At 42.0% G+C, this 23,937-nt stretch overlaps 1 protein-coding gene across 4 annotated transcripts in view; it reads right to left on the reverse strand.

Annotated features, from left to right (window-relative positions):
• The window catches only part of AOPEP (aminopeptidase O (putative)), a 300,772-nt gene that overhangs the window by 257,166 nt on the left and 19,669 nt on the right, over window positions 1-23,937 (reverse strand). For 3 of the 4 annotated variants that reach the window (XM_065878726.1, XM_065878728.1, XM_065878727.1), the window contains exons 3-4: window positions 12,487-12,640; window positions 4,561-4,806 (exon numbers count right to left, since the gene is read on the reverse strand). In XM_065878726.1, coding sequence (XP_065734798.1) covers window positions 4,561-4,806; window positions 12,487-12,640 — 400 coding nt within the window. The remainder of the gene's footprint in view (window positions 1-4,560; window positions 4,807-12,486; window positions 12,641-23,937) is intronic. The other variant, XM_065878729.1, reaches the window with a different exon arrangement.

A 23,937-nucleotide genomic window follows, 5' to 3' on the forward strand; every position in this document is an offset into this window, starting at 1 on the left:
CGGCATTTCCTGGTGCCCAAAATGAGTCTAAGGAAAGCCATTCTAAAAGCTCATTGCCCTCTAGTCATGCTGGCCTTCTTTCTGACCCTCCAGCCCATTACAACGGTTCCCTTGGGGCCTTTGGACTTGAACTTCCCTCAGCCTGAGTTGCTTTCCCACCAGATTACCACAAGACTGGCTCCTTCCTGTTCTTCAGTCTCACTGCAAAAGTCACTCTTTAAAGAAGCCTTTGCCTCTTCACCCTAACGATGCTACTGGTCCCCAGTTACTCTGTCACTTAATGTGGCTATATTTTCTTCATAGCACACATCTTAGTTGTTTGTTTTCATGTATACTATTTTCTCCCCTGACTGGAATGTAAGTTCCGTAATGACAGAGATTTCATCAACCTTGTTCACCCTTGTAGACTCAGCATCTTAAATCCTACCTGGCACACAGTATGCGCTTAATAGAACTTTAAGAATGAATGAATAAATGAATAAATAAACAAACAAATGAACTGATGAACGAGACAATCTGGTACAGAACCAGAGGGAAAAAGATCAAAGCAGAATTGGTCACCTATCATCAACCACACTGCTACCTTTTTTTTTTTTTTTGTCCCCAGTTTTCCAAGAAGGACTGGGGTGAAACTACACATGAATGGTAGAAGGGGGAAGCACAGCCATAGAGGACATGGCTTTTTTATTCAATGCTCTATACATAAAACCACTCTGAAATGATTTGCAGAAGATTCTTCCAATTCAAATAGAGGAGGAAAAAAAACAAGAACGTATTTCGATGTCAGCAAGGTAGTTCTGCCAACCTAATTACACCCCGTGACATGTAATTGTGAACCGCTGAAAGACAAATGGTGGAGCAAAGCACTTATTACAAACATACACAGAGGTAAGACTGAGGTGTTAATTTTGAGACAACTGTCATAAATCTGATTCCAGGATATTATTCCATTAACATTATTATTATTATAACAAAGAGTGTAAGGAGGATGACGAACTCCTTTCATGAATTTCGCAATACCTAGGAAATTAGGCTTACTAGTCAATGCCTGGCTGAGACATTTGAGAAAATAAGAGGACACAATGAAAATGACAGAATGCTAATTACACCAACATGAAGAGAGTTGTTCTATACATTGGAGACTCATTTAAAATGCATTCTTATCTTTGTTTAGGTAACATGTTACTCAATCCAAGAAATGTACACTCCACAGCTCCTCATATGGCAGATTCAGCCTTTATAGAAGGCAAAAGTAACATGAAACAAAAACAGAAAGCCCACATTTACAAAATGAGAAAAGGATGGGAGTGGAACTGTGAATAGTGCCTTAGAGGCAAACTAGTCATTTTTCTTAAAATCAGAATAGAATGAAAGTATCTCTCCCCTGGAGGGGTTGATAAGTAACAGTTCCTAGTATATTAAAAGGTGACAAAAATCACAAAGTGCAGTATTGATAAATGTTCTACTTACTGCTATTTCAAGTGAAAAACACTCCAAATTCTAAACAGTTGTTGTTTTATTATTTACTTTGTTGTAAGTTGATTTGTCATTATCATACATTCAAATTGTACAAATGTTTTTTCTTGCTTTACTGAAATATCAGAATCAGGCTCAAAAACAGACTCAGAGCGGAGAGTTTTAAGGTTATTCATGTGAACTATGATATGTAATATGTAAAATACAGTGAAATCATTATGGATATTATCCCCAAAGTTTTTAAAACTTTTATTAATAATTCACCCATTTTAGTTCATGTGGGACTGCTTAATGTCATCTACTAAAAAAGAATACTAAGTTTATGTAAAAAAATGTTATTCATTATGATTAAGACCTAGTCACTAAAGAAATCCAGAGGTATGGAATTTATGATCTTACATACATGTTTATAAAATGTGGACTCAGGAAAGAAGCATTTAATTTACCAAGGAATCCTTTGATCTCCAGTGCATTACAACTAATAGGACAATGGCAAATTTCAGAGTAGATGTCTTTTTTTTTTAATAGATCTTTATTGGAGTATAACTGCTTCACAATACTGTGTTAGTTTCTGTTGTACACCAAAGTGAATCAGCCATATGCATACACATGTCCCCATATCCCCTCCCTCTTGAGCCTCCCTCCCACCCTCCCCATCCCACCACTCTAGGTGGTCGCAGAGCACCGAGCTGATCTCCCTGTGCTATGCGGCTGCTTCCCACCAGCTAACTATTTTACATTCGGTAGTGTATATATGTCGACACTACTCTCACTTCGCCCCAGCTTTCCCCTCCCCAGCCCGTGTCCTCAAGTCCATTCTCTATGTCTACGTCTTTATTCCTGCCCTGCCACTAGGTTCATCAGTACCATTTTTTTTTTTTTTTTAAGATTCCATATATATGTGTTACCATACGGTATTTGTTTTTCTCTTAGACGTCTTCTTGAGTGGCTCCTACTAGACTTGGGGTTTCTCTACTCCTCTTTAGGGTACAGAATTGACCTACAAGACTGTCATTTTTGTGTCAGTTTGCTTTATAGAGCCCCAAGCAAAGATTTGACCATAAATAAGGCAACAGGGCCCCAGGAGCCAGCTGAGTCATAAACCTCACTCAGTTGCATGTGGCTCAAGGTGTGGGGATCCCGAGAGAGTCAAGCCAAGCAAGTGGAATCAATTTAGGTCAGAGTTAGGAAAAACAGTGCCTCCGTACCCCCAACTGGCAGTGGAAGATACCACAATCCCCCCTCCACTGTTCAAATACAGGGAGAGGTAACTAAGCCCAGGAAAACATCTAGACCAGGGCAGACTATTTCTACAGTCTAAAAAGAAGGAAAAAAAATGGTATTTGACAACCAACCACAAATTTTTTAATGTACGGTTCTCCTGTTTTTAAGCATAAAAGCAGTCTTGTTCCTGCTAAGTTATTATCACCATCACAGTTTTTGACATTTGTGCCCAGTACCATTTGGCCATAGGGTACTTAGGCTTACTACGTTAAAAAAACAGATTTAGGCATGTTTAAATCAATTTAAGTATCTCAAAAAGAAGCAAACACACAGCTTGGGCACACAAACTTAAAAAGAAAAGCTTTATAGATTGGCCTACAGGTCAACAAATTCTGGTTTTGGCAGACTGATACCAGAAAGGAGCTATAGAAAATAAATACGTTTCTCTGTATGAAAAATACTATGCCTCTGGTTCCCTCAGGTCAGAAAATGGAACTGTTAGCAAACATGCCCTGAAAAACTGCAACTCTCATAAAGTGCTAAAAACTCCCAAATAAACACGGTCCCTCAAAACGGTGTACAAATCAGACACATTTAACGAACGACCCGTCCTTTGCCAGTAATTCCACTCAAATTAAGTCCAGCAGTCTCTTCAAAGGGACCAAAGAAGACCCCTTGTTAAGACAAATTCTATATATAGACAACCAAGACAATTACATGAGGCACATAACCAAATATATATAATGATCCTAGTTTTTACATTCCCATTATCTTCATGAATATAGGATACACGTCAGTCTAAATGACCTTCTCAGACCTCATCAAGGATTAAAACTACCAGCCAGCTTTTAAAAAGTATACGTATATAGTAAAGATCAAAAGCAAATGTTCTGGTCAGTTCTTTTCTACTCATGGGTTTCACTAAGAATGTGTGCAGCTTTCAGGGAAAACACCACGAATGACAGCTGTTCTAAAGCATAGAAATTAATTGGCAGCAGGAATTTCCTTGACTAATAGGGAAAAACTTAAAGTCACATGTTTTGATGAGCTTATTTTTCCCATCCTTAGTCGAGCATATTCACTGTTAATGATTAAGATTTTCAAACAGAAATAGAACCAAGAAAATCCTGAGTACATAACCAAGTAAAACACTGAGCGAAACGCAGTTACCTATTACTGAATGATCAACAGCATTAATGAATGAATTTTAGGCATAAATTACATATAGGAAAAGGTTCAACTTTCAGGTCTTGATTTTCCATAGGAACTAAACTGGGATGACAGTCAGAATAATACATTTATTATATTAAAAAATAGTAGCAAGACAAGTGACCCCCTTAACCTTCCCCAGTGAGCCATCTGCTTTGAGCTGTTTTTCTAGCAGCCGTGATAGATTTACACTGATTCATCCACAGTCTCTCTGACACAGGGGCTCTCAAGTCGTTGCCCTTGTGACCAGTGGTGAGAATGCATGAGACAGCTGGTCGGGATTACTCGAGCAGCCTGTGCTCTAGAACCAAGCTGTGTTCCTCTGCCCAGAGCTATGACCGTTGGGCTCGTTAGCATCATGGTCTCACCACCTGAGCTAACTAGCCCCTGATTAGCCACAATCCAACATACACCATTCTGGGGGCACAGTGTGTTCTCAATCCCAGCAACGATGTGAGTGTTTACTCTCAAGACAACTGAATTGAACCCATGACACCCAAAGGCTCATGCGTGGTGGAGTATACACACACCATCCCTCAAGGGAGCAGTGAGATGGCCCTTCCAACCTAATCAAACGATTGCTCTGACAGAGCTCAGGGAAAGCAAGAAGTAGTCAAAAAACTTCCACAGAGCCACAACAGAACAACGTACCTGGCCATCCCCAGACTCGGAAAGTTGGCAGGAACAATGAGTACATCCAGCCTGGAGAATGGGTGTGTTCCCAGGACAGAGTGTGCTGCTGAGAGGCAAGGAGGGATCAGCGGCAGAAGGGTCTCTTGGCAGGCACCCTTCAGGCACACTGGAGCGAAGACCCGATGAGGAATTATCTCCTGGGTGGTGGCAGAAGCATTCTGGAAGCGGCAGGGGTATTCCATGTGACCACAACCACCAACATACCTGGGAACAACACGAAATAAGTAGATGCGTTTTATTGGTAAATCAGGTTTATTCCCCTTGCCATGGAGATGAGGAACTCTCACAGACACAGACAACTTCTAGGAGACAGTGGCTCTGATGGGCTTATAAGCAAAGCAGTTCATTTTGGTTCTTGGCTTGTCTGTTTCTGCACAGTGGTGAAAAATGACAGGTCAAAATACTTATCAATGTGCTGAATCGACTATTTTCAATCTAAGCTAAGTAAAAGTAGTAAAATCTTCTTTTAGAATAAATAGGGGGAACCTCCAAGATTCAAAATAACAAAACAACCCCCCACCAAAATAAAAAGCAATTTCCTGCCCTCAGAAACGTGCCTTTCAAATGTCACTACGGGGAAAATCTTCTCCAATTCAGGGACAATTTGCAACTCAGAAAGGAAGGGACAGTGCAACCAAGTTAAAGATCTCACTCTGAAATGTTCTACAATAAAAGATACAGACTCAGGCTTCCCTGGTGGCGCAGTTGTTGAGAGTCTGCCTGCCGATGCAGGGGACACGGGTTCGAGCCCCGGTCTGGGAAGATCCCACATGCCACGGAGAGGCTGGGCCCGTGAGCCATGGCCGCTGAGCCTGAGCGTCCAGAGCCTGTGCTCCGCAAAGGGTGAGGCCACAACAGTGAGAGGCTCGCATAAAAAAAAAAAAAAAAAAAAAAAGATACAGACTCAGTGATGTATCACGCAAACCAAATGACAAAGCTTTTCAAAAGAATACAATCCATTTTACTGAAAAGTAACCTAGCTGTTCTTTACAAAGGCCATCAGGAGTTGTGCTATTAAGGAATACAGAGGCACTTTGATACAGTATTTCCCCCAATCCACTTTCAATACAAATTTAACTGAATCAACCTTTTAAGGAAACAGACCAGAGCCCAGCCCATACCATCTGACCACTGCCAGTTATTCTGTCAAAGGTGGAGCTGAAAAAGAATTCCTAGAACCTGACTCAGAGGCCTCAAGAGAACTTATCTACCCAAAGAAACCAACATCAAAGGAAACTCTATTTTTCCACCGGTTAACACATCCTTTATTCAAACAGAATGGAAAGCCTCTCTAATTTAAATTTACAAATTATAATTCTAACCATAGGTGCTTATTAGATTCATACTGAATACTGAAAAACCTGAAAATTCTGGCACATCCCAATAAGGGCAGACTGCAACAATAATTCCTCTCCACGTTTCTGAAGTGCCTTTCACCCATCCAAGGCCAGCACTTCCCAAGGAGGTCCACGCAGCTATGGAGATAAGCCTTGCCCTCCACCAGCCTGGGACATAGAACACAGCTTCCAACACTGATGACATTTATGGTAAGAGAAATGGGTGGAGACCTATAAAAACTTCTGCCAGGATAAAGTGACAGGAAGAACATCATTACTGACATTGAACGCTAGCCAAAGTCCCTGGATTGATAACCTTGCCTTACAGAGAGTGAGTGTAGGTGCCTATTGGTAAACATCTAACTGAAAAGGCTGCAACTGTCCACCTAATGACAAGTACTGTGCTGGTGCAGCAATTCAATCAAAGGTTAGAGAATAGTTTGGGGTAGCCAAAGGTATACCCAAAAAAGCCACTTCGTTCAAATGGAAAGGTGAGTTAAAGTCTCTCTGGACAGGAACGGCACTAGCCAGGGTAATGAAGGTCATTCCGGTTGTGTGAATCAGCGCCATTTTTCATAATCAAAGCCTGGGAGAATATGCAGGACTTTAAGGCAATCTAGCTATAATCAAGCTATGTGAGACCATTAAGGCTCCCAATAAAAATGGAAATGGCATCTGGGAAGCCACACGTGTGTCCCTAACGTGGGGATCAGGAAACCTAGGCTTCAGAGTCTGTTCTCAGACTGGCTAGCTGTGACCTGAGGCAAGCAACTCAGTATCTGGGGCCTCTTTTTTCCTCATCTCTTAACATGGTCTCACAAAAGTGGCTGCTGGGGGGAGGGGAGGAAATGATTGGAAGGGGGTGTGAGGGAACTCACGGGGTTGATGGAAGGTTCTCTGTCTGGTTTAGGGTACATACAATCATCAAAAGCTCATCAAGCCAAACACTTAAGATCCATGCATTCTGCTGTATGTTAATTATGCTTTAATTAAAACCAAACAAACATAAAACCTAAAATGGTTTCTAAGATTTCTTCTGGCTCTGTGATTCCATGACAACCCACCACAGAAGCCCCTCTTCATACAACAGCCATGTTCCTGAAGCAGCGAGGCAACACCGTACTTGCATAGAGTCAAGAATAGTCTTCCACAGAACCAGTATCAACTCAAAGGTGCGGTCTCTTCCTCTCACACTAACCTTCAGTTATTAATCTCTGTGTATGTACCTGCTCCAATATACTCTCAATACCAACAAATCAAGCATTTGTAAATACCTCTTCCTTGTGCCCAGACTTGTAACCAGAGTAAATATATTAATAGTACAGATTATTAATAATATTCGATTGTTAATTAATAATCTGTAATACTAACTATAATAAGAATAAACAACAATAACTCCTACCACAACTGCTACTGAACATTTACTATGTGCCAAGCACTGTTCTGAACACTTTATATACATTATCCCAATTAATCCACACAACATTCCTAAAGAGTAAGAACTATTCTTTTCATCACATCGTGAATCATCATAAGCTCCTCACTGCTGACCCTCCTTCTCTACATACTTCATGATGCTTCTTGAGTTAACTGGGACCCTGGATTTTTTTCGAAGCTGAGCTCAGGTGGTATGTGGTTCTCTGGCTTCCTGCTCCTCCTTTTTTTTTTTTTTTTTTTTGCGGTACGTGGGCCTCTCACTGTTGTGGCCTCTCCCGTTGCGGAGCACAGGCTCCGGACGCGCAGGCTCAGCGGCCATGGCTCATGGGCCCAGCCGTTCCGCGGCATGTGGGATCTTCCCGGACCGGGGCACGAACCCGCGTCCCCTGCATCGGCAGGCGGACTCTCAACCACTGTGCCACCAGGGAAGCCCTTCCTGCTCCTTTTTGTAGTTATTGCCCATTAATGGGCAAGAGTGGGAAGAACTGGTGAAATATATGTTAGGCTAGTAAATGATGGGAACCTGGTCACTGGTTCCCTCTCATACAATTTCTAGGCTGAAATTATTTTATAAGAGGTCCTTCCAAGGAGTGAGAGTGACCGTGTTTTACTCATAATCCCAAGATTGAAAACTGTCAGGAAGTTCTCCTTCAGCCATCCTCTTGTTTCAAGAAGGTTCTGAACTAGAACCACCTGACACAAACGTTTCCCTGTCATAGGTTCAAAAGGAATGGCTGGAAAAGTCTCCCTTGGGAATGCATAGCCTTTACTCAAAAACCCCTTCCTCGGTTCAAGCTGACAATTTAGTAAATATTTCCAGCATCCTTGCTCTATTCAAGGCACCTCAGAGGATGCTGCTGTGTACACATGTATGAATAAATCTCCAACCCTATATTTAAAAAAAATTTTTTTGCAGTACACGGGCCTCTCACTGCTGTGCCCTCTCCTGTTGCGGAGCACAGGCTCCGGACGCGCAGGCTCAGTGGCCATGGCTCACGGGCCCAGCCGCTCCGTGGCATGTGGGATCCTCCCGGACCGGGGCATGAACCCGCATCCCCTGCATCGGCAGGTGGACTCTCAACCACTGCGCCACCAGGGAAGCCCTCCAACCCTATCTTTGAGGAGCTTTTTCTCTTGGGAGAAAAAATTGTAAATTCTGAGAGGTACAGTGACACAGTTTACACAATTTATTAACATATTTCAGCAAGCGGATTAGATGCTTGCTTACCGTAAAAATCACGAGTGTTCAAAATCCCAGCACCAGCCCCCAATGAATTATTGACAATGATGTCGATATATACAGTGATGTAGTAGTGTCTGGAAGCTGGATGCATTTTCTAAGGGCATTCAGTACATTGCAAAGCAAATTGAGATGGGTGCAGTAAGAGACAGAAAGCCGAAATACCTTGAGGGAACAAGGGCTGGAGAGATCAAACCAAGCCAGAAAGATATGGAAAGGCTTCTCTCATAGTGAAGGGTGTACTGGAAATCGGCATTTTTTCCTATGATTTATATATATGTATAATACGTTATATATATATTATTCCTTCTTTTCCAGACTCTCAAAGAGATAGAAACAGCATTCATCCTCCAAGGTCCACAAGGGAATTTTTCATCGCCTTTACAACTCTAAAGAAGACCTCTTCCCCTACCAAGTCTTCCCTTCTTTAGAATGAACAACCTCAATGGCTTTTCTTCTTTGGGTTGCCTGCTTTCCATGCTTTCAATCATTTTTCCTGAGTCCTCTGAACTTTATCCAAGTTTCCATGTCGTGCTTAGACTATGGCCCCCAAGTGAAGACAATGCTTTAACAAAGGCCTTTTACGAGGTTAAACATAACACAAAGATTCCCCTGTGGCTGGAGAAGGTTATACTGCAGCCAAAGAAAGTTGATAAACTTTCAAAAGTTTACCTAAGTGCCTGTTAACTAACGTATTTGCTCACCCAGAATGGGCTAGAGCATGTGTGGAACTGGAGCTGGAAGAGAGAATGTTCTTCCCATAATTTAGGCCACATGAACAGTGATCAAAAGTTCAGTGACCAATACTTTGGTCAAATTTCTGGGACCCAGATGAACACTTCAGTCAAACGCAAGCCTGTGGTATATAAGGCCCCTGTATATGTTACATTTACATGAATTGAACTGGCGGTCTTAGGAAGGTTTGAAGTAGAAAAGGGCAGCGGGGCGGGAGGGTATTGGGGGGGGAGCCAAGGGGACCAGATGTGAACATAACCAAAAACACCACTGCGGTTGGCACTTCAGAGCACCTCTGTTGGCAAACTTAGCATGGAGCCAAAGATTTAATGGATAAAAACACAAAGCCACCCTTTGATGACTAAAGACAGCACACATGAAGCACACAGCCAGGGAAGGATTAAGCAAATGTAAGCTACTAATTTATCAGCAGTACATTTTTGATGAACGGAGGGAAAACTTAGTCATAGCATGTCAGACGTGGAAGGGCGTGTGGGAGGGACTCCATTCTGCAGGCCCTTGTTTCCATACAAGGACATGCTTCCCCGGAGTGGTACCCTTGACCTCTCTCCACAGCTGATCAGACTGGCTTGCCACTCTGGGCTTTCTCTTGTTTAATCCGCTTGCCCACAGAGGGGTTACTTTTGGCTGTTGGGCAGTCTGTGTGCATCTGTGGAGGCTGGCAGAGGTCCAGCTGAGTGGGTCACTGGGTGGGTGGGTAAGTTTGTCTAATTTGGAAATGAAGTACTAGAAAGCCCACTGAAACTGTGCACCTGAACACTCCCTCCGTCCAGCTTCTGTCAACCAAAAAAGCCCTTTATCTTGCCCTCCTTCTGTCTGTTTCTCAATTGGTTCTGACTCAGGAGGACAAAAGAGGAAACAGATTTACCCGTTCCCCTAAACCCCATTAGGAATTTCGGATACCATCTCTTCCCAGAATCCCCACTCAATCTGTCCATATCCTGCTCCCATCGCAATTATGGGTGCAAAAAGAGTGAAAAGCCACTGCAGTTACTTCTGGGCAGCAAAGAGCACACGTGAGAAATGGCTGCTGCCCACTCCCCCACCTCGTGTCTCTGGGAATATGGCTAGGACAAAATAACAAATTTCTATCTTTGCTTTTGCCTCCCTTCCTAAGGCACACATTTTTCAATGCACGCCTCCCCTAGGAGTCAATGAGTCCTGAGGGTGTAGATGAAGACCACAGTGCTTCTCTACCACAAAGAATCTGAGAACCCCGAACAAAGTCGTCATTCTACAGAGAAGGGAAGTACGGCTTGCCCAAAGAGACATACCCAATCAGTAGCAATGGCACCTTCGGCCTCAAAGGCAATGCTCTCAACTTCTGTTTTCTATTCCAACATGACAGGTTCCAATCAACAACCGTGGCTCAGTCATGGTGCTGACTCTCCAGGTGGGAAGGTAGATCAGACTCCAGGTGAGGTGTGGATGTTACATAGAGTTTTTAAAAGTCCCCAGGCAAGATTCTGAATCACCTGTCTAGGGGGTCAAGCCCAGATGTGAATCTGGGCATTGTAACTCAGCAGGGTTATGAACATGAACAAGTTGCTGTCTGAAGCTTCAGTATCTCTATGTGAAAAATGGAGATAATAAAGCCTATCTAACTTATAGGCTTATCCTCAGAACTAACTGAGATGACATTTAGATCAAGACCTTCCCGGACTGCCACATCCAGTGGCTTCTGTATCAATTCAGGATAGGCTAGGATATGCTGCAGTAAGAAATAGCCCCAGTGTTTCAGTGGCTTAACAGAAAAAAAGGTTATTTCTCACTCATACCAAGTGCACTGTGAATCCAAGTGACTCTCCAGGGCACCTGTCCTCCCCACTCAGAAGTCTAGGCTGCCTGCAACTGCAAAGTGAGGCCTACTTTGTGATCGCAGTAACAAGGGAAGAGAGTATCGGAGGGTTGCACATGCAATTAAATGTTCCCACGTGAAAGCAGCATGTCACTTCTGTCCACAATTCTCTTCTTCCCTCAAGAGTACATAAGTAAAATCCAATAAGCAATCTAGGATCCTCTATATAGCTCAGGGCTGACAGTCCAAAATCGGCAAGCTACTGAGTAGCAAGTAGAAATTACGTCCCTTCCTCCAAAAAGTAAATGCGGGCAATAAGTCGTGCCTATGTTAAGAGAGGCCTCAATGGCTTTATCTCCTAAGGATACCAACCACTGTTGTCACTGTGGTAAGAATGAAAGCAACATAGCAAAATAAAACGAAAGGAATTTGCACGAAGAGCGTATCTTAGTTGGTGTTCAAAGATGAACTAAGCATCTGTATCATTACTGTCCACCAAAAGGGACTGACTTGGTGACTTTCTGTAAACGGGAGAAAAGATTAAACCGAGGCGGCTGTCAAAGTCCTAGGGATAAAGCATGATGCAACAGCGCCCAGTGAGCACACTTCTGTGCCTCATATGTGCATTCTCCTCCCTATTGGCTCTGAAAACTAGAAATAGGTGAATGCCTCGGGAGGCTGCAAGTAAATATCCTAAGGCCTATACTAATTAAAAAAAAATTTTTTTTTATTTTCTCTGATCGACCCTGAAAAAGAAGACATTGCTGCTGAAGGTAACAGAGCCCTGACCCGGCAGGCTTCTTATAACCCAATGGCCGTCTGACAGCTTCCTCATGTCCTGTGCTCCTAAGGAGGCTGACTCCCCCCACGTTTGTAGGGCTGCCCCTACAAACGCACTGCTAATAGCAGTCTCGGAACCAAAACAGCAGAGTGGCCTACAAGGTAATCCATCAGACAAGCAACTTCTTTCTATGAAGTTGTGTTTTTGAACAAGTACAGAAAACCAAAGTTAAAAGGTGTAGAAGGAAAGTTTTGAATCTGAAGATTCTGTTGACTTAATGAAACATAAAAATATTTCACCTGACTACACAGAGGATTTCATATATATTTCTTTTCTCTTTCTTTCTGCATAAACAATATGCCCACATTTCTGCCTCTCAACTCTCTTTCTCTCCCAGCAGGGCTTTTCCTGCTTCGATTAATCATATTTTGGTTTAATTTCTCAGCAGGAATGACTCACATTCCCAGTGCTTGGAATAAATGCATCATACTGCTCCCTCAAGTGTTTGTTTTTCATCAAGTTCCCAAGTACAAACCTGAAGTCAGCCTCGAAAGGTGAGAAGGATCTCTCTGTTGCCAGATCATTTGATGAGCAGATCTCTGGCTTCACTTCTGTCCAGGATCCTACTGCAATTGTGAAGGTGGAGGCTGGCATTGGCATGGTTACGTAGTAATGCCAACTTGAGCATCCTATAAACAGAAAGAGGAAAACATAATGAGGCCAATGTATGGTCCTAGACCTTACTCTGTAATTTTTCTCTTTAGTCACTTGAAGAGCTTGTGTGCTAAGCTGGGATGAGCTAATTCTTGGAGGTGGGTCATGTCAACCGTGGGGGCATTATTCTAGGTCTCAGGGAAAGCAAAACAGGGATGATGGATTCAAGACAGCCAAGGAGATCTGGATCTCTTCCAGGGATCAGTTTGAAGCCCTTCAAGTGAGGCTATAAATGAAGGGTGGTCGAGGTGGCCACTAATAGCTGCAAATGCGTAAGGACAGAGGTTGTACACTGCTATGGAGTCAAGGACACGGCTCATCCGTATTGCCTAGCACGGTACTTGGCATAAAAAAGAAGACGCTGTGTTGAATGAATGAATGAGTGAGTGAATGAACAAATGAATGATCGCTTCTGTGCTGCCAAACTGCTTTGTCTAAATTCAGTTCGAGTCAATCTAAAATGCATATAGTAAAAAAACAATGAGACTAGGGAAGGAAAGTACCTGGATTTTAGTCCCAACCCTGAAACTACTTATCTATGGAAGTTCAGTCTTATCCCTCCCCTTTTTATCTGTTAATGTATTGGGGTGGTCCCAATTCCTCATTAAGCAGATGAAAAACAGGTCTACAGAGGTTCAGGGGAGCCAAGGACTCCCAGCTAGTTTGTAACAGGGCTGGAATTTGTAGCTGGGGCTCCCTACCACAGCCAAAGGTATACCCTCCCTCCACTTAGTCCAAACCATAATGAAGGTTTTTTAACCAAAGGAACAAATGACTAAACTTATAACACTATGCTTCCTCTCTTCTAAGATGGGAAAATGATTTTAATGTTACTGAAATCTCAATGTATCGCTCAACCTGATTTAATATATTACTTTTTCTGAGCATCTGCTATAAATTAATGGTGTGTGTTCAGGGATTTGGTATCACCTCACATTATAGAACACAGTTCTCCACTCTTCATGTTCCCACGGGGGGAACTTCCACTAGAGTAACACCCCTAGCCTCTCTTTCCACCCCTTACTGACTGCCTTTGAGGAGCTATTCTTTTCTTTCTTGTTTTAAGTTTTTGAGGGTTAAACACTTATAGAGTGGCCTGTGGTCATCCAATTTGGTCAATGAGTGAATAAGATGTCAAATTCAGGGTAGAAATATTACCATGCCTATATTGACCAGCAGACCTCTAATGATGTTTTTTAAAGTGCTTTACCAGTAAAAATCAGTAATAGGTTAGATTTTGGTCTCTATATGCTTGGATTTTTGTCTCTCAACTAATTCTGAACTTTGGAAGGTTAGTGGGGTCATTATTTATTACCCTCTGAAACTCTACCAACTTAGATCCAAAGAAATACATGACAGAACTTCTCTGATAAAAAACAAAATTTTAAATAGGAAACAATGACAAAATAAACATGATATCAAGTTTGAATAAATAGTATATGATATCACGTTTGGAAGTTATTAGAGGAGATACTTGAAGAAGAAATGTAGAAGGGCATCCTGCTGGAAACCCATTACAGAGGCAGCCATTCTCTCAAACTTGCTTGTAAGTTTGATCCTGGTTCTAGATTGAGAATGGCCACTCCTGAGATCACTACCTCCACAGCTGACTAAGAAGCTGAAGGTATGCTCCTGTTTAAAGAGACAACCACATCCAGCGATGCTGGAGACAACCTGATGATGTGCGTAGCTTCTTCTGGGCTTGAAGGAAAACCACAGCTTTAAAGAAAATGGCTGCTGTGATCCCAAGCCAGTAAGAAGAAGGCAGAGACAATCCCAGAAGTCTTGACAAAAACCTGACATGGATCTGACGTGACGTGCTGTACTGCACCCACCTCCTTAATGTTTCTACTTTCTTATAACTACCTCACTCGCAGCCTGATGTCTCCCTGTAGCAGCTCCATGAAGAAATTCAATTTGGACTGAACAACACAGTGAGAGCTGGCACAAGTTGGGTGGGGGGAGGTGGAGATAGAAGAAGAGGAAAGAAGGTATGGGTGAAGAACTAAATGTTTTGAATATCCTAGGTTTAAAAGAGAAATTTTAAATAACAAGACTCTCTTGGTCAAAGGGCTGTGGTCTGGTCATTCTTTCTCTGAAACATATCTTGGAGTGTTTAACATGGGCCACTGAACCTTCCTTTTAAAACTTCAGACTCTTGGGAGTTCAGTAAATAAACAGCAATAGTGAGGATTTCAGGAAAAAATGGAAGATTGAACACTTATCTGATAAGGAGTTAATATCCAAAATATATAAGGAACTCATACAACTCAATAGCAAGAAAACATGTAATCCTAGTTAAAAAGTGGGTAAAGGACCTAAATTGCTTTCTCCCAAAACCCAATGAAAGGACAGTAAAGGGATTTTTTTAAAGGCTTAAACCAAAAGGAACAAGGAGAAAGTGTAGGAGACAATTACCGCAAAATACTGGAAGCCACAATGCAGGTGGGAAGAGTGGCGAATGACATGGCAGCCCTGAATCCTAAGTTAGCTGTGGGAAAGACAAGATTCACCTCATTTTATCTCCCAGATGCCCCCAAAAGGCTGGGAGTAGAAGAAGTACTAAACTAAGCAGGACAGGCTGGATGACTAAGAAGGGCTCAGATCCCTGGACGGCTTCCCCTACTCCCCACACCTGGACTATCTGCCCATCCCCCACCCACACACACCAGCAAATAACTGGAGGTTTATTTTCTAGAGAATAAAAGGGAGGGCCTCCAGGGGGACAATGGCATAGTTGAAGGCAAACTGAATGGGATTAGATGAACATATGCATATCAGATACTGAGACCATCAGCTATTTCCCCTTATTTGGTTCCCAAAATGCTGACAAACAGGTTTTTACCTCCAGGCAGGAAAATGAAAAAACCTGACCAACCCAAGAGAAGGATATTGACATTGGAGGTTCCCTGTGATCAGCCTATGATGAAACTTACAGATGACAAGCCTTAGTTCACTCAGTGCTCCAATCAGCATTTTAGTCCCCTACCCTCAAACACCTACAGACAAATCAAGGACCTTCAGGCATCTTTAGAAAGCCCCTAATGCAAAACTGAGAGACCCAAACAAAGAGAAACAAGTAACTTGGAGGACAGTGACCATGCAAGAAGAAGAAAACTTCAAAAAACACCAAACAGATACACACTGAAAGTTCAGAGAATTTATTGCAGTGCTGAAACAAGAACAGTGTAAGATTTAAAAAGAGGACTTGAAAGTAAAGAGAATTAAGGATAGAAGGAAAGAAAAAAATTAAAAGGAGTACGATGGGATATAAAGCTGAGGAAATATCCCTAGAAAGAAAAAAAAAGACAAAAACATGAGGGAAAAATAGAAGAGCAGTTCAGAAGGTCCAGTATCGAAGTAATAGAAGCTCCAGAAAAAAGACAACAGAGGAAATAGAAGGGAGAAAATCGTCAGCTAAGAAATTTGAGAAAATTTCCCCAAAGTTAAGGGTCCATGAGTTTTCAGATTGAAAGGGCACACAATACCCAGGACACTGGATACAAATCCAGCCACATCATGATGCATCATTATGAAATTGAGAACCCTGAGGATAAAGACAAGATCCTACAAGCTTCCAAAAAGAGAGAGAAAACAAAAATCACATACAATAAGGACATTTTCAGACACGTAACATTTCAAAAACAATTCACCTCCCACACATTCTATTCTCTGGAAGCTACTAGAGTATGTAAAATATGCTTCAAAAGGAGGTAGTAAACCAAGTAAGAGGAAGACAGATGATCCAACACAAGAGAGACACAAAGGGAACCTGTAGAATAAAGTCTACTTCTGGGTATGTACCTGAAGGAAATGAAATCACTTATCTCAAAGATAGATGCACCCCATGTTCATTGCAGAATTATTCATAATAGCCAAGACATGGAGACAACCTAAGCCCCAAATGACAGAGGAATGAATAGAGAAAATGTGATACACACATGCACTCACAGAGGAATATTATTCATTCATAAAAAAGAAGAAAATCCTGCCATTTGCAACAACATGGATGTACCTTGACGGCATTATGCTAAGTGAAATAAATCAGACAGAAAAAGACAAATACTGTATGATCTCACTTACACGTGGAATCTAACAGAAAAAAAAAAAAATCATAGAGAAAGTAGATTGGTGGCTGCCGAGGGTGGTCGGTAGAGGGCAGTTGGGGGGGAAATGGGTGAACGCGTTCAAAGAGTACTAACCTCTAGTTATGAGATGAATCAATTCTGAGGATGTAATGTACAGCATGGTGACTACAGTTAACAATATTGTACATTTGAAAGTTGCTAAGAGAGTAGATCTTAAAGGTCCTCACCACACATGCACACACACACACACACACACACACATATATATCTCTATATATATCTATATAGCGAGAGATAGAGATATATATAGAGAAACCTTATTGAGGTCATTTTGCAATATATACATATATCAAATCATCACATTGAACATCTTAAAATTACATAATGTTACATGTCAATTATATCTCAATAAAGCTTAGGGGGAAAAAAAGAATGAAACACTATGCACAATAGGCTTTCTCCCTATGTTCTGCTTTGAACTTTTGAGCTGTTTTTTTGCTGCCCCTCTAGTTCTTGAACCATCCATCTAGCACAGGGACAAGATGAAACTTGTGGAAATAGCAGGAATTGAAACTACTTTCAAGAAAGAACACTGCTAATGGAATAAGAGGTATCTGTTAGATGCCTGCACATGGTCATGGAGAATCCACACAGAGTGCCCAATCACACCATGTCCCAGTACCTTTATCAGAATGTCTGTACCCTCAAGGTGATGTGGGGAGGGCACTGAAAGCCACAGAGGGGTGTGGCAGGGGACTGGAATGAGATTAGCAATTAAAAAAAGTCAGAAACCTTAAAATGACCTAGAGTTTGGGAGTGAGATAGCAAAAGTGATAACAGAACCTGAATCAAGTCCAACAAGAGTATTTTAGAACTGCCATGCTCTCTCCTCAGTCTTCTCAGGAAGTTAAATAATAGAAAGAAAAGGATTTGAGGGGGAAATGTATTGAAAACATCCCCCAAACCCATATTCTAAATGTTCAAAATGATTTTCTCCTATACAGCCCTCAAGACTTTTTTTTTTTTTTTAGATTTCTCTACTTAGTGGAGCTCATATGGAAGAAACTGTTTCGTACTTCAGGCTTTTAAAGTAAAAGAGTTTTCCAGGCTACCAAGCAAGTCAAAGAGGGGCAGATCATCACTAGGCTGGGCCACATAAGAACTGGCCAGGAACCCACTTCCCAAAGACCCTAGCTGGACGCTTCTCAGAAGCTTCTCAAAGGTCCAGTCCAGTGGGCTTCTTGCCTGACCCTGGGTAAATCTGGAGCCAGTGCTGCGACAACTGAATGCTTCCAGGGCTCTGGGGAGGCTCTTGCTAGTTGATTACTACGAGGGCCTGTCTAGTATCCTCATTTGGTAACAAAGTCTCTTTTCGGTTGTCTGTTCACGGATTATTCCACTGAGTCCAATCTTGCATGAAGACAGCCCACTGCTACAGGGAGGTAGCTGCTCAGGAAATAACTGACCTCACCTCAAACCAGACTGCAAAAAAATGCAAATAACAAGGTGGGAATACTGCCCCCAGAAAGCAGAGCGTGCATTCCAAAGACAAAGAGAAATAATTTCTGGATTATCTATTGTTTGGAATAAGTCGACCTGAATTGACGAGAGTTTATTTCTCTTGAATATATCCACTGACTGAGTTCCAGCTCTGGAATCTGATTGCAAGGGTTCAATTCCCTGATCCATACTTACCAGTCTGGGCACATTGCTTAATCTCTCCATGCATCAGATTCCTCATCTATAACAAGGGAATAATCACAGTCTCTACCTCACAGCATTATGTGAGGATTAAGTTAGATAACATATATATTGATAGAAATCTCTAGGCATAGTAATTGGCACATAGTAAGTGGTGAAGAAATGTTAACTGCTGTCATCTTTACAGCTGCCTCCCCCTGTTGCTTGGGCTGACTTTCTGGAGGCAGAGACTAAGAATGTCGAAGGTATGGCTGCCACATGTGCGCTGAAGCCTGTGGCCCGATGAGGCCCACATATGGGGTTTAAGGTTGAATGGCATTAAAACACTGTGCACACAAAGCGATCCATTTAAAGGAGAATGACAGCCCAAAGGGGGCATCCTGTATGACTTCATATAGAATGGGCCATTTGGAGACTATTTAAATGGTGTTTACTTTAAATGAGCCATCCTCGATGAAATAGACAGTGAATGCCTTCATTTTCCTTTTTGATTTAATCCACTTGCCCTAGACTCCCTTGCTACACCAGCTGCAAAGCAAAGAGAACATCCTGTGCTTGAATTAACCCAGAGTTTTTCCTCTGCACATGATTTCACGGCCAGGCCAGGCCAGGATTCATTAGCAAGATGCACGGGGAGAGGGGCGGGAGGAAGGGGCCCAGAGGAAGAGGCGCTCCCTAACTGTGCAGGCTTGAGCAGCCACCAGTCCGCCTCCCTTCTGGGCCTCCTCATAAAGTTCCTGAAAGCCTCTATGCCACCTCCTCTAATTGGAACGTGTTTAGGAGAGAAAATTCTTACACTTCAATTGTCTCACTAGTAAGACAGATATAACAAATATTGTTCTTATAATTGTGCTAGCAGCCGCTACAAGATCCAAATAGACATTTTCGTCTTCAAAACAGGACTGAAATTTTCCTTAAAGATGATTGTGTGTTTTGCAAGTACGATAAGAATTTGAGATGGGTAATTTTTCAAATTGTAAGTTTTGAAAATCCTTATAACTAGAGAGTGTTAAAACAATTACCTTAATTATATTCTTCACATACTATTCTAAAAAACTGTCTTATGAATTGTCTTAAAGATTCTATCTTTTAGGGGAGGAAAAGTGGAGAGGAAAAAAGGAAGAACATGATGGAGTATTCCGTTCATGGGAAGAGAGAGAACTTTTTATGCTAAACCTGTGAAAAACTTTGCTAATTATTTGAGGAAATTGTTCTTACAAAAAGAAAAAAAATTTAAGGAAAAAAAAATCAAGATACCGTAGTTATTTCTACACATCGATCATGCCTGCTAATAGTAAATTAAATACAAAATTTATGGAACATCATCGTACTATTCTTAGGGGAGTCTTGGACATATTCACTCAACTCACACTAAAGGCACAGCCACAACACACAAAAACACTCTGCTTCCACAGAGGCAAAAGCAGATGACTTATCTTTGCAAAGTTAAGCGTCTCACAAAATTTCTTGTTTTTAAAGAGTTATTGTTTCACTGAAAATTAAAACAGGCACTTAAATTCTCCCTAGTTAAAGCATCCACTTTATCTTTTAAACTCTTCCACTGTAGGTTAGACAAACAGCATGAAGCAATTGGAAACACCAAATTGATACATGCTTTTACTTACATATATTTCTTTACTCAATTCTTCTGTAGGGCCTGCTTCTTTCCTACCTCAAGCTTGTTTCTTTCTCTAGCCACTATCCTTAATTTCAGAACTTCCTGCCCAAACTAGTCCATATGTCAAGCTATTTCATTATTTTGGAACATCTTTGTACTACAAATTTAAAATGCTTGATGGTGTATAAGAGCATGTATATATAGAAATATGAATTTATAAGTGTATATAGACACACTATATATAATGTTTTTATTATATATTTTATATATTTATTATAATAAATATAATAGATACATAACAGGATAGGCAAAGCTCCCAGTTTGGGTTGCTCTTCCTCTTTTGGCTTCTTTCTCTAGTGCTTGGGGCTTTCAGCAAACCCCAGCTTTTTTGTTTCACTACTTTTTAGATGCTGAGTGAGTCTACACGTTCTGGTTTTATGAGCTAGTACCACCCTCCTGAATACCCATGGCATGTCTGCCTTTTGTTAGTCCTTTTCCGCTGTTGCTCAAGGGCAAGAACTGGCACCACAACAAAGGAGACGACAGTAAGACGCCCTGGGCTGGTATGCACCAGCACTGCCTGACCAGGGCCATGTGCCAGACCATGCCACCACTTCCCAGGCACTGATGCCACCTGGCAAGGCTTCAGGTTTCCTTTCCTGGCAACATGGTACTGCTTATGGCACAGGAGACCCAGGAGGGAATGACCTTCAAGATCATTCTCCTGAACCAGGTAGAAGAGTGCCACCTACTGAACCCAGAACACAAGCACCTCCACAGGTTTTGAGGTTTTCCCTCGTGGCTAACGGAATACCTAAAGGAATACATTTCACCAGGCTTGTTATGCCAAGTCTCACCTGCACTCTGCCCTACGCTGTGGATAACCTAGTTCCCCTTAAACTTAAATACAAAGTGGATCAGCAAACTGGACAACAAATCATTCTGTGCCAGATGGTCAGAAGTGTGCTTTAGTACTTTACTCACTTGAGAAAATTCATGAATGTCAAGCCTAAAACAAAAATCCAGGGGCCTTCCCTGGTGGCTCAGTGGTTGAGAATCCACCTGCCAATGCAGGGGACACGGGTTCAAGCCCTGGTCCGGGAAGATCCCACATGCCATGGAGCAACTAAGCCCGTGCACCACAACTACTGAGCCTGTGCTCTAGAGCCCGTGAATCACAACTACTGAGCCCGCATGCCGCAACTACTGAAGCCCGCACGCCTAGAGCCCGCACGTACTCCGCAATAAGAAGCCACCACGATGAGCAGCCCGCGCACTGCAACGAAGAGTAGCCCACGCTCGCCGCAACTAGAGAAAGCCCGTACACAGCAGCGAAGACCCAACACAGCCCAAAAAAAAAATCCATAGCAACAAGAATGGGTATACACACGCCTGCCAGAATCATCATTATCCAAAAGAAAGCACGATGACTTTCCCGTTTGCCAAATATGGTAAGTGCAACTCTAGGAGAGCAAGCAAGAACTAGACAAAAAGCAAATCACAAACAAAAGAATGAACTGACAAAGATTTAGAAAGTGCAAGGCATTATGTGAGACCTTATGAGGGATGTAACAGAGCAGAACACAGTCTTCAATCAACAGTAGCTTTCTAAAGAGAAAAGATGCATTCCGTACTCCTACCCCTTGAAACACATGTATGTATACTAGCCCAGTATAAAGTTTCCTTAGTTCAAGAAACAAGGAGCTCTCTCTACTTTGCATTCTCTCTTTGTGAAAACACTTAATCATAACCATTCCTAATGTCTTTTAATTTTCCATTTCCTTATACGTAATTCCTGGTCTCATACTGTGGAAGCAGTCTAAATAGTAGTATTGCTCATTTTGAGCCATCAAGAGGAAAGAAAAGTTGGCTTTCAGTTGCACACAGGAGGGTCCGAACCCTGAAATCTTGGCTTTTCCCTGGAATTTCCCACACGAAATCAAGAGAGAGAACGTCAGGGAGCTGGTCAGTTGGGCAGGCCAGAGAGTAGCATTTTGCTCAGGATGAGGTAATGTCTACAGTCTCCTACTTTTGCATAGAAAAATGAAATCAGAGCCTAAGCAAAGGCACAAATAGTTTTTAACACCTTTCACTTGTTCATATGCTTTTCCTCCTATATTTGGAAGGAGCTTAAATTAGTCAGTCTTGTTCATTTACTTGAGGCTTCCCATGAAAAACATGAGTGGAATGTTTTAATTTTCTAGGAAGTAGACACTAAATTAGACTCTGTGAAAATAAAACAAAATTAAACAACAACCACAAAATTACCAAACTGGGGGAAATAAGCATGTACTACACCAATTTTTTTCCTTTCAAAATATACTGAGCCTGGAGAAAAGGCATAAACTCTAATCAGAAGCAAAACTAAAGGAATGACCCTGAAATTACTTTTGTTACTATCAGTAGTGATTTTAAATGCTTCTTCCATGAACCTATTACTTCTGTCTGATTACAGAGAACACATTTATTCAACAAATAGGTATTGAGCACCTGTTATATACAAAACACTGTACTGGACATTGGGTCTCTGTGCTTAATAGTTTAGCTACATTTTGGCAGGGAATATAGGCTGACAATAACACACAGGCTAACATTTCGGTCTGCTCAAATGACATGATGCTGGGGAAGTTATATAATAAAGGAGCTAAATAAGTCAATCTAAATCTATGGCTTTGACTAAGCCTTATCGAGAAAAAGGATAGTGATTTCTCAGCTACTAAGATTCTTATGATGGTCATCACACTACCGTCTAAACCATTAGCCTTCTTCTTAAAAATAGGCAGGAGGGGACTTCCCTGGTGGCGCAGTGGTTCAGAGTCCGCCTGCCGATGCAGGAGACGCGGGTTCGTGCCCCGGTCCGCGGGGATCCCACGTGCCGCGGAGCCGCTGGGCTGGGCCCGTGAGCCACGGCCGCTGAGCCTGCGCGTCCGGAGCCTGGGCTCCGCAACGGGAGAGGCCACGACAGTGAGAGGCCCGCGTAAAAAAAAAAAAAAAATAGCCAGGAGGAATGATTTCCCTCATGTAGTGAGAACTCGGAGGTCCATCGTCTGATTTCCATCCCCTGCCCAAGGGTTGTTATCATTTCTGTCGCTATTATCTGCCTCATTACATTATGCTGCTCCCAGGTGCTTTTCTTCTTTAGGGAAATCAGCTGGTGCCTGGCAAATGTACTAATCAGGTTGACGTGTCACTGTGATGGAAACTGTGACTTGCGGGTTGGGTTTTGCTGCTCATGTTTTCAATGATAGCTCTTCGTTTTAAAGGGCATTGTGCACAACAGAGTGGAGGTCCTATGAGACCAATCTACCAGTCTAGAAAACATGACTTGGAAAGGAAGTAGAAGCATCTTGTATCCACATACCCTTTTTCTCTAAGGAGTGCAGACACATTTGGAGATATTACTCCATCCTCAGAACAGCCATTTTGGGCCTGGCAAAGAGCGCTGTTAATACTCTTGCCTGACTGTATTCTGATAAACCCCAGCTGTGGGCTGCAGGAGGCGTGCAGTATTAGCATAAAGTTCTTTCTGCTGGTGTAGCTCTCTCCTCTCTCAGTTTGAATTGGTAAAGGCTGCTCTATGGTATCATATAAAGTTGTATATAAGCAAATCCCAATTATTATCTACTTTTTTATAACTGTGCCCTGAATTGGAAACTCGGAGAAAAAAATCCACAGATACACTGTTGGAGGTATGAACATTTTCCATGAAAATGTTAAAGTCAATTCTTGTTTTAATTTTTGATGGTAATCTTCAAATAGGTAGGTAAACAGACAGATGTTGAAAGGATCAGAAGACTTTTTTTCTGTAAAGGGTTAGTTAGTAAATATTTTAGCCTTTGTAGGCTATGCAGTCTTTGTTGCAACT

Source organism: Phocoena phocoena, chromosome 6 (genome assembly GCF_963924675.1).
Source record: "Phocoena phocoena chromosome 6, mPhoPho1.1, whole genome shotgun sequence".
Taxonomy (NCBI): domain Eukaryota; kingdom Metazoa; phylum Chordata; class Mammalia; order Artiodactyla; family Phocoenidae; genus Phocoena; species Phocoena phocoena.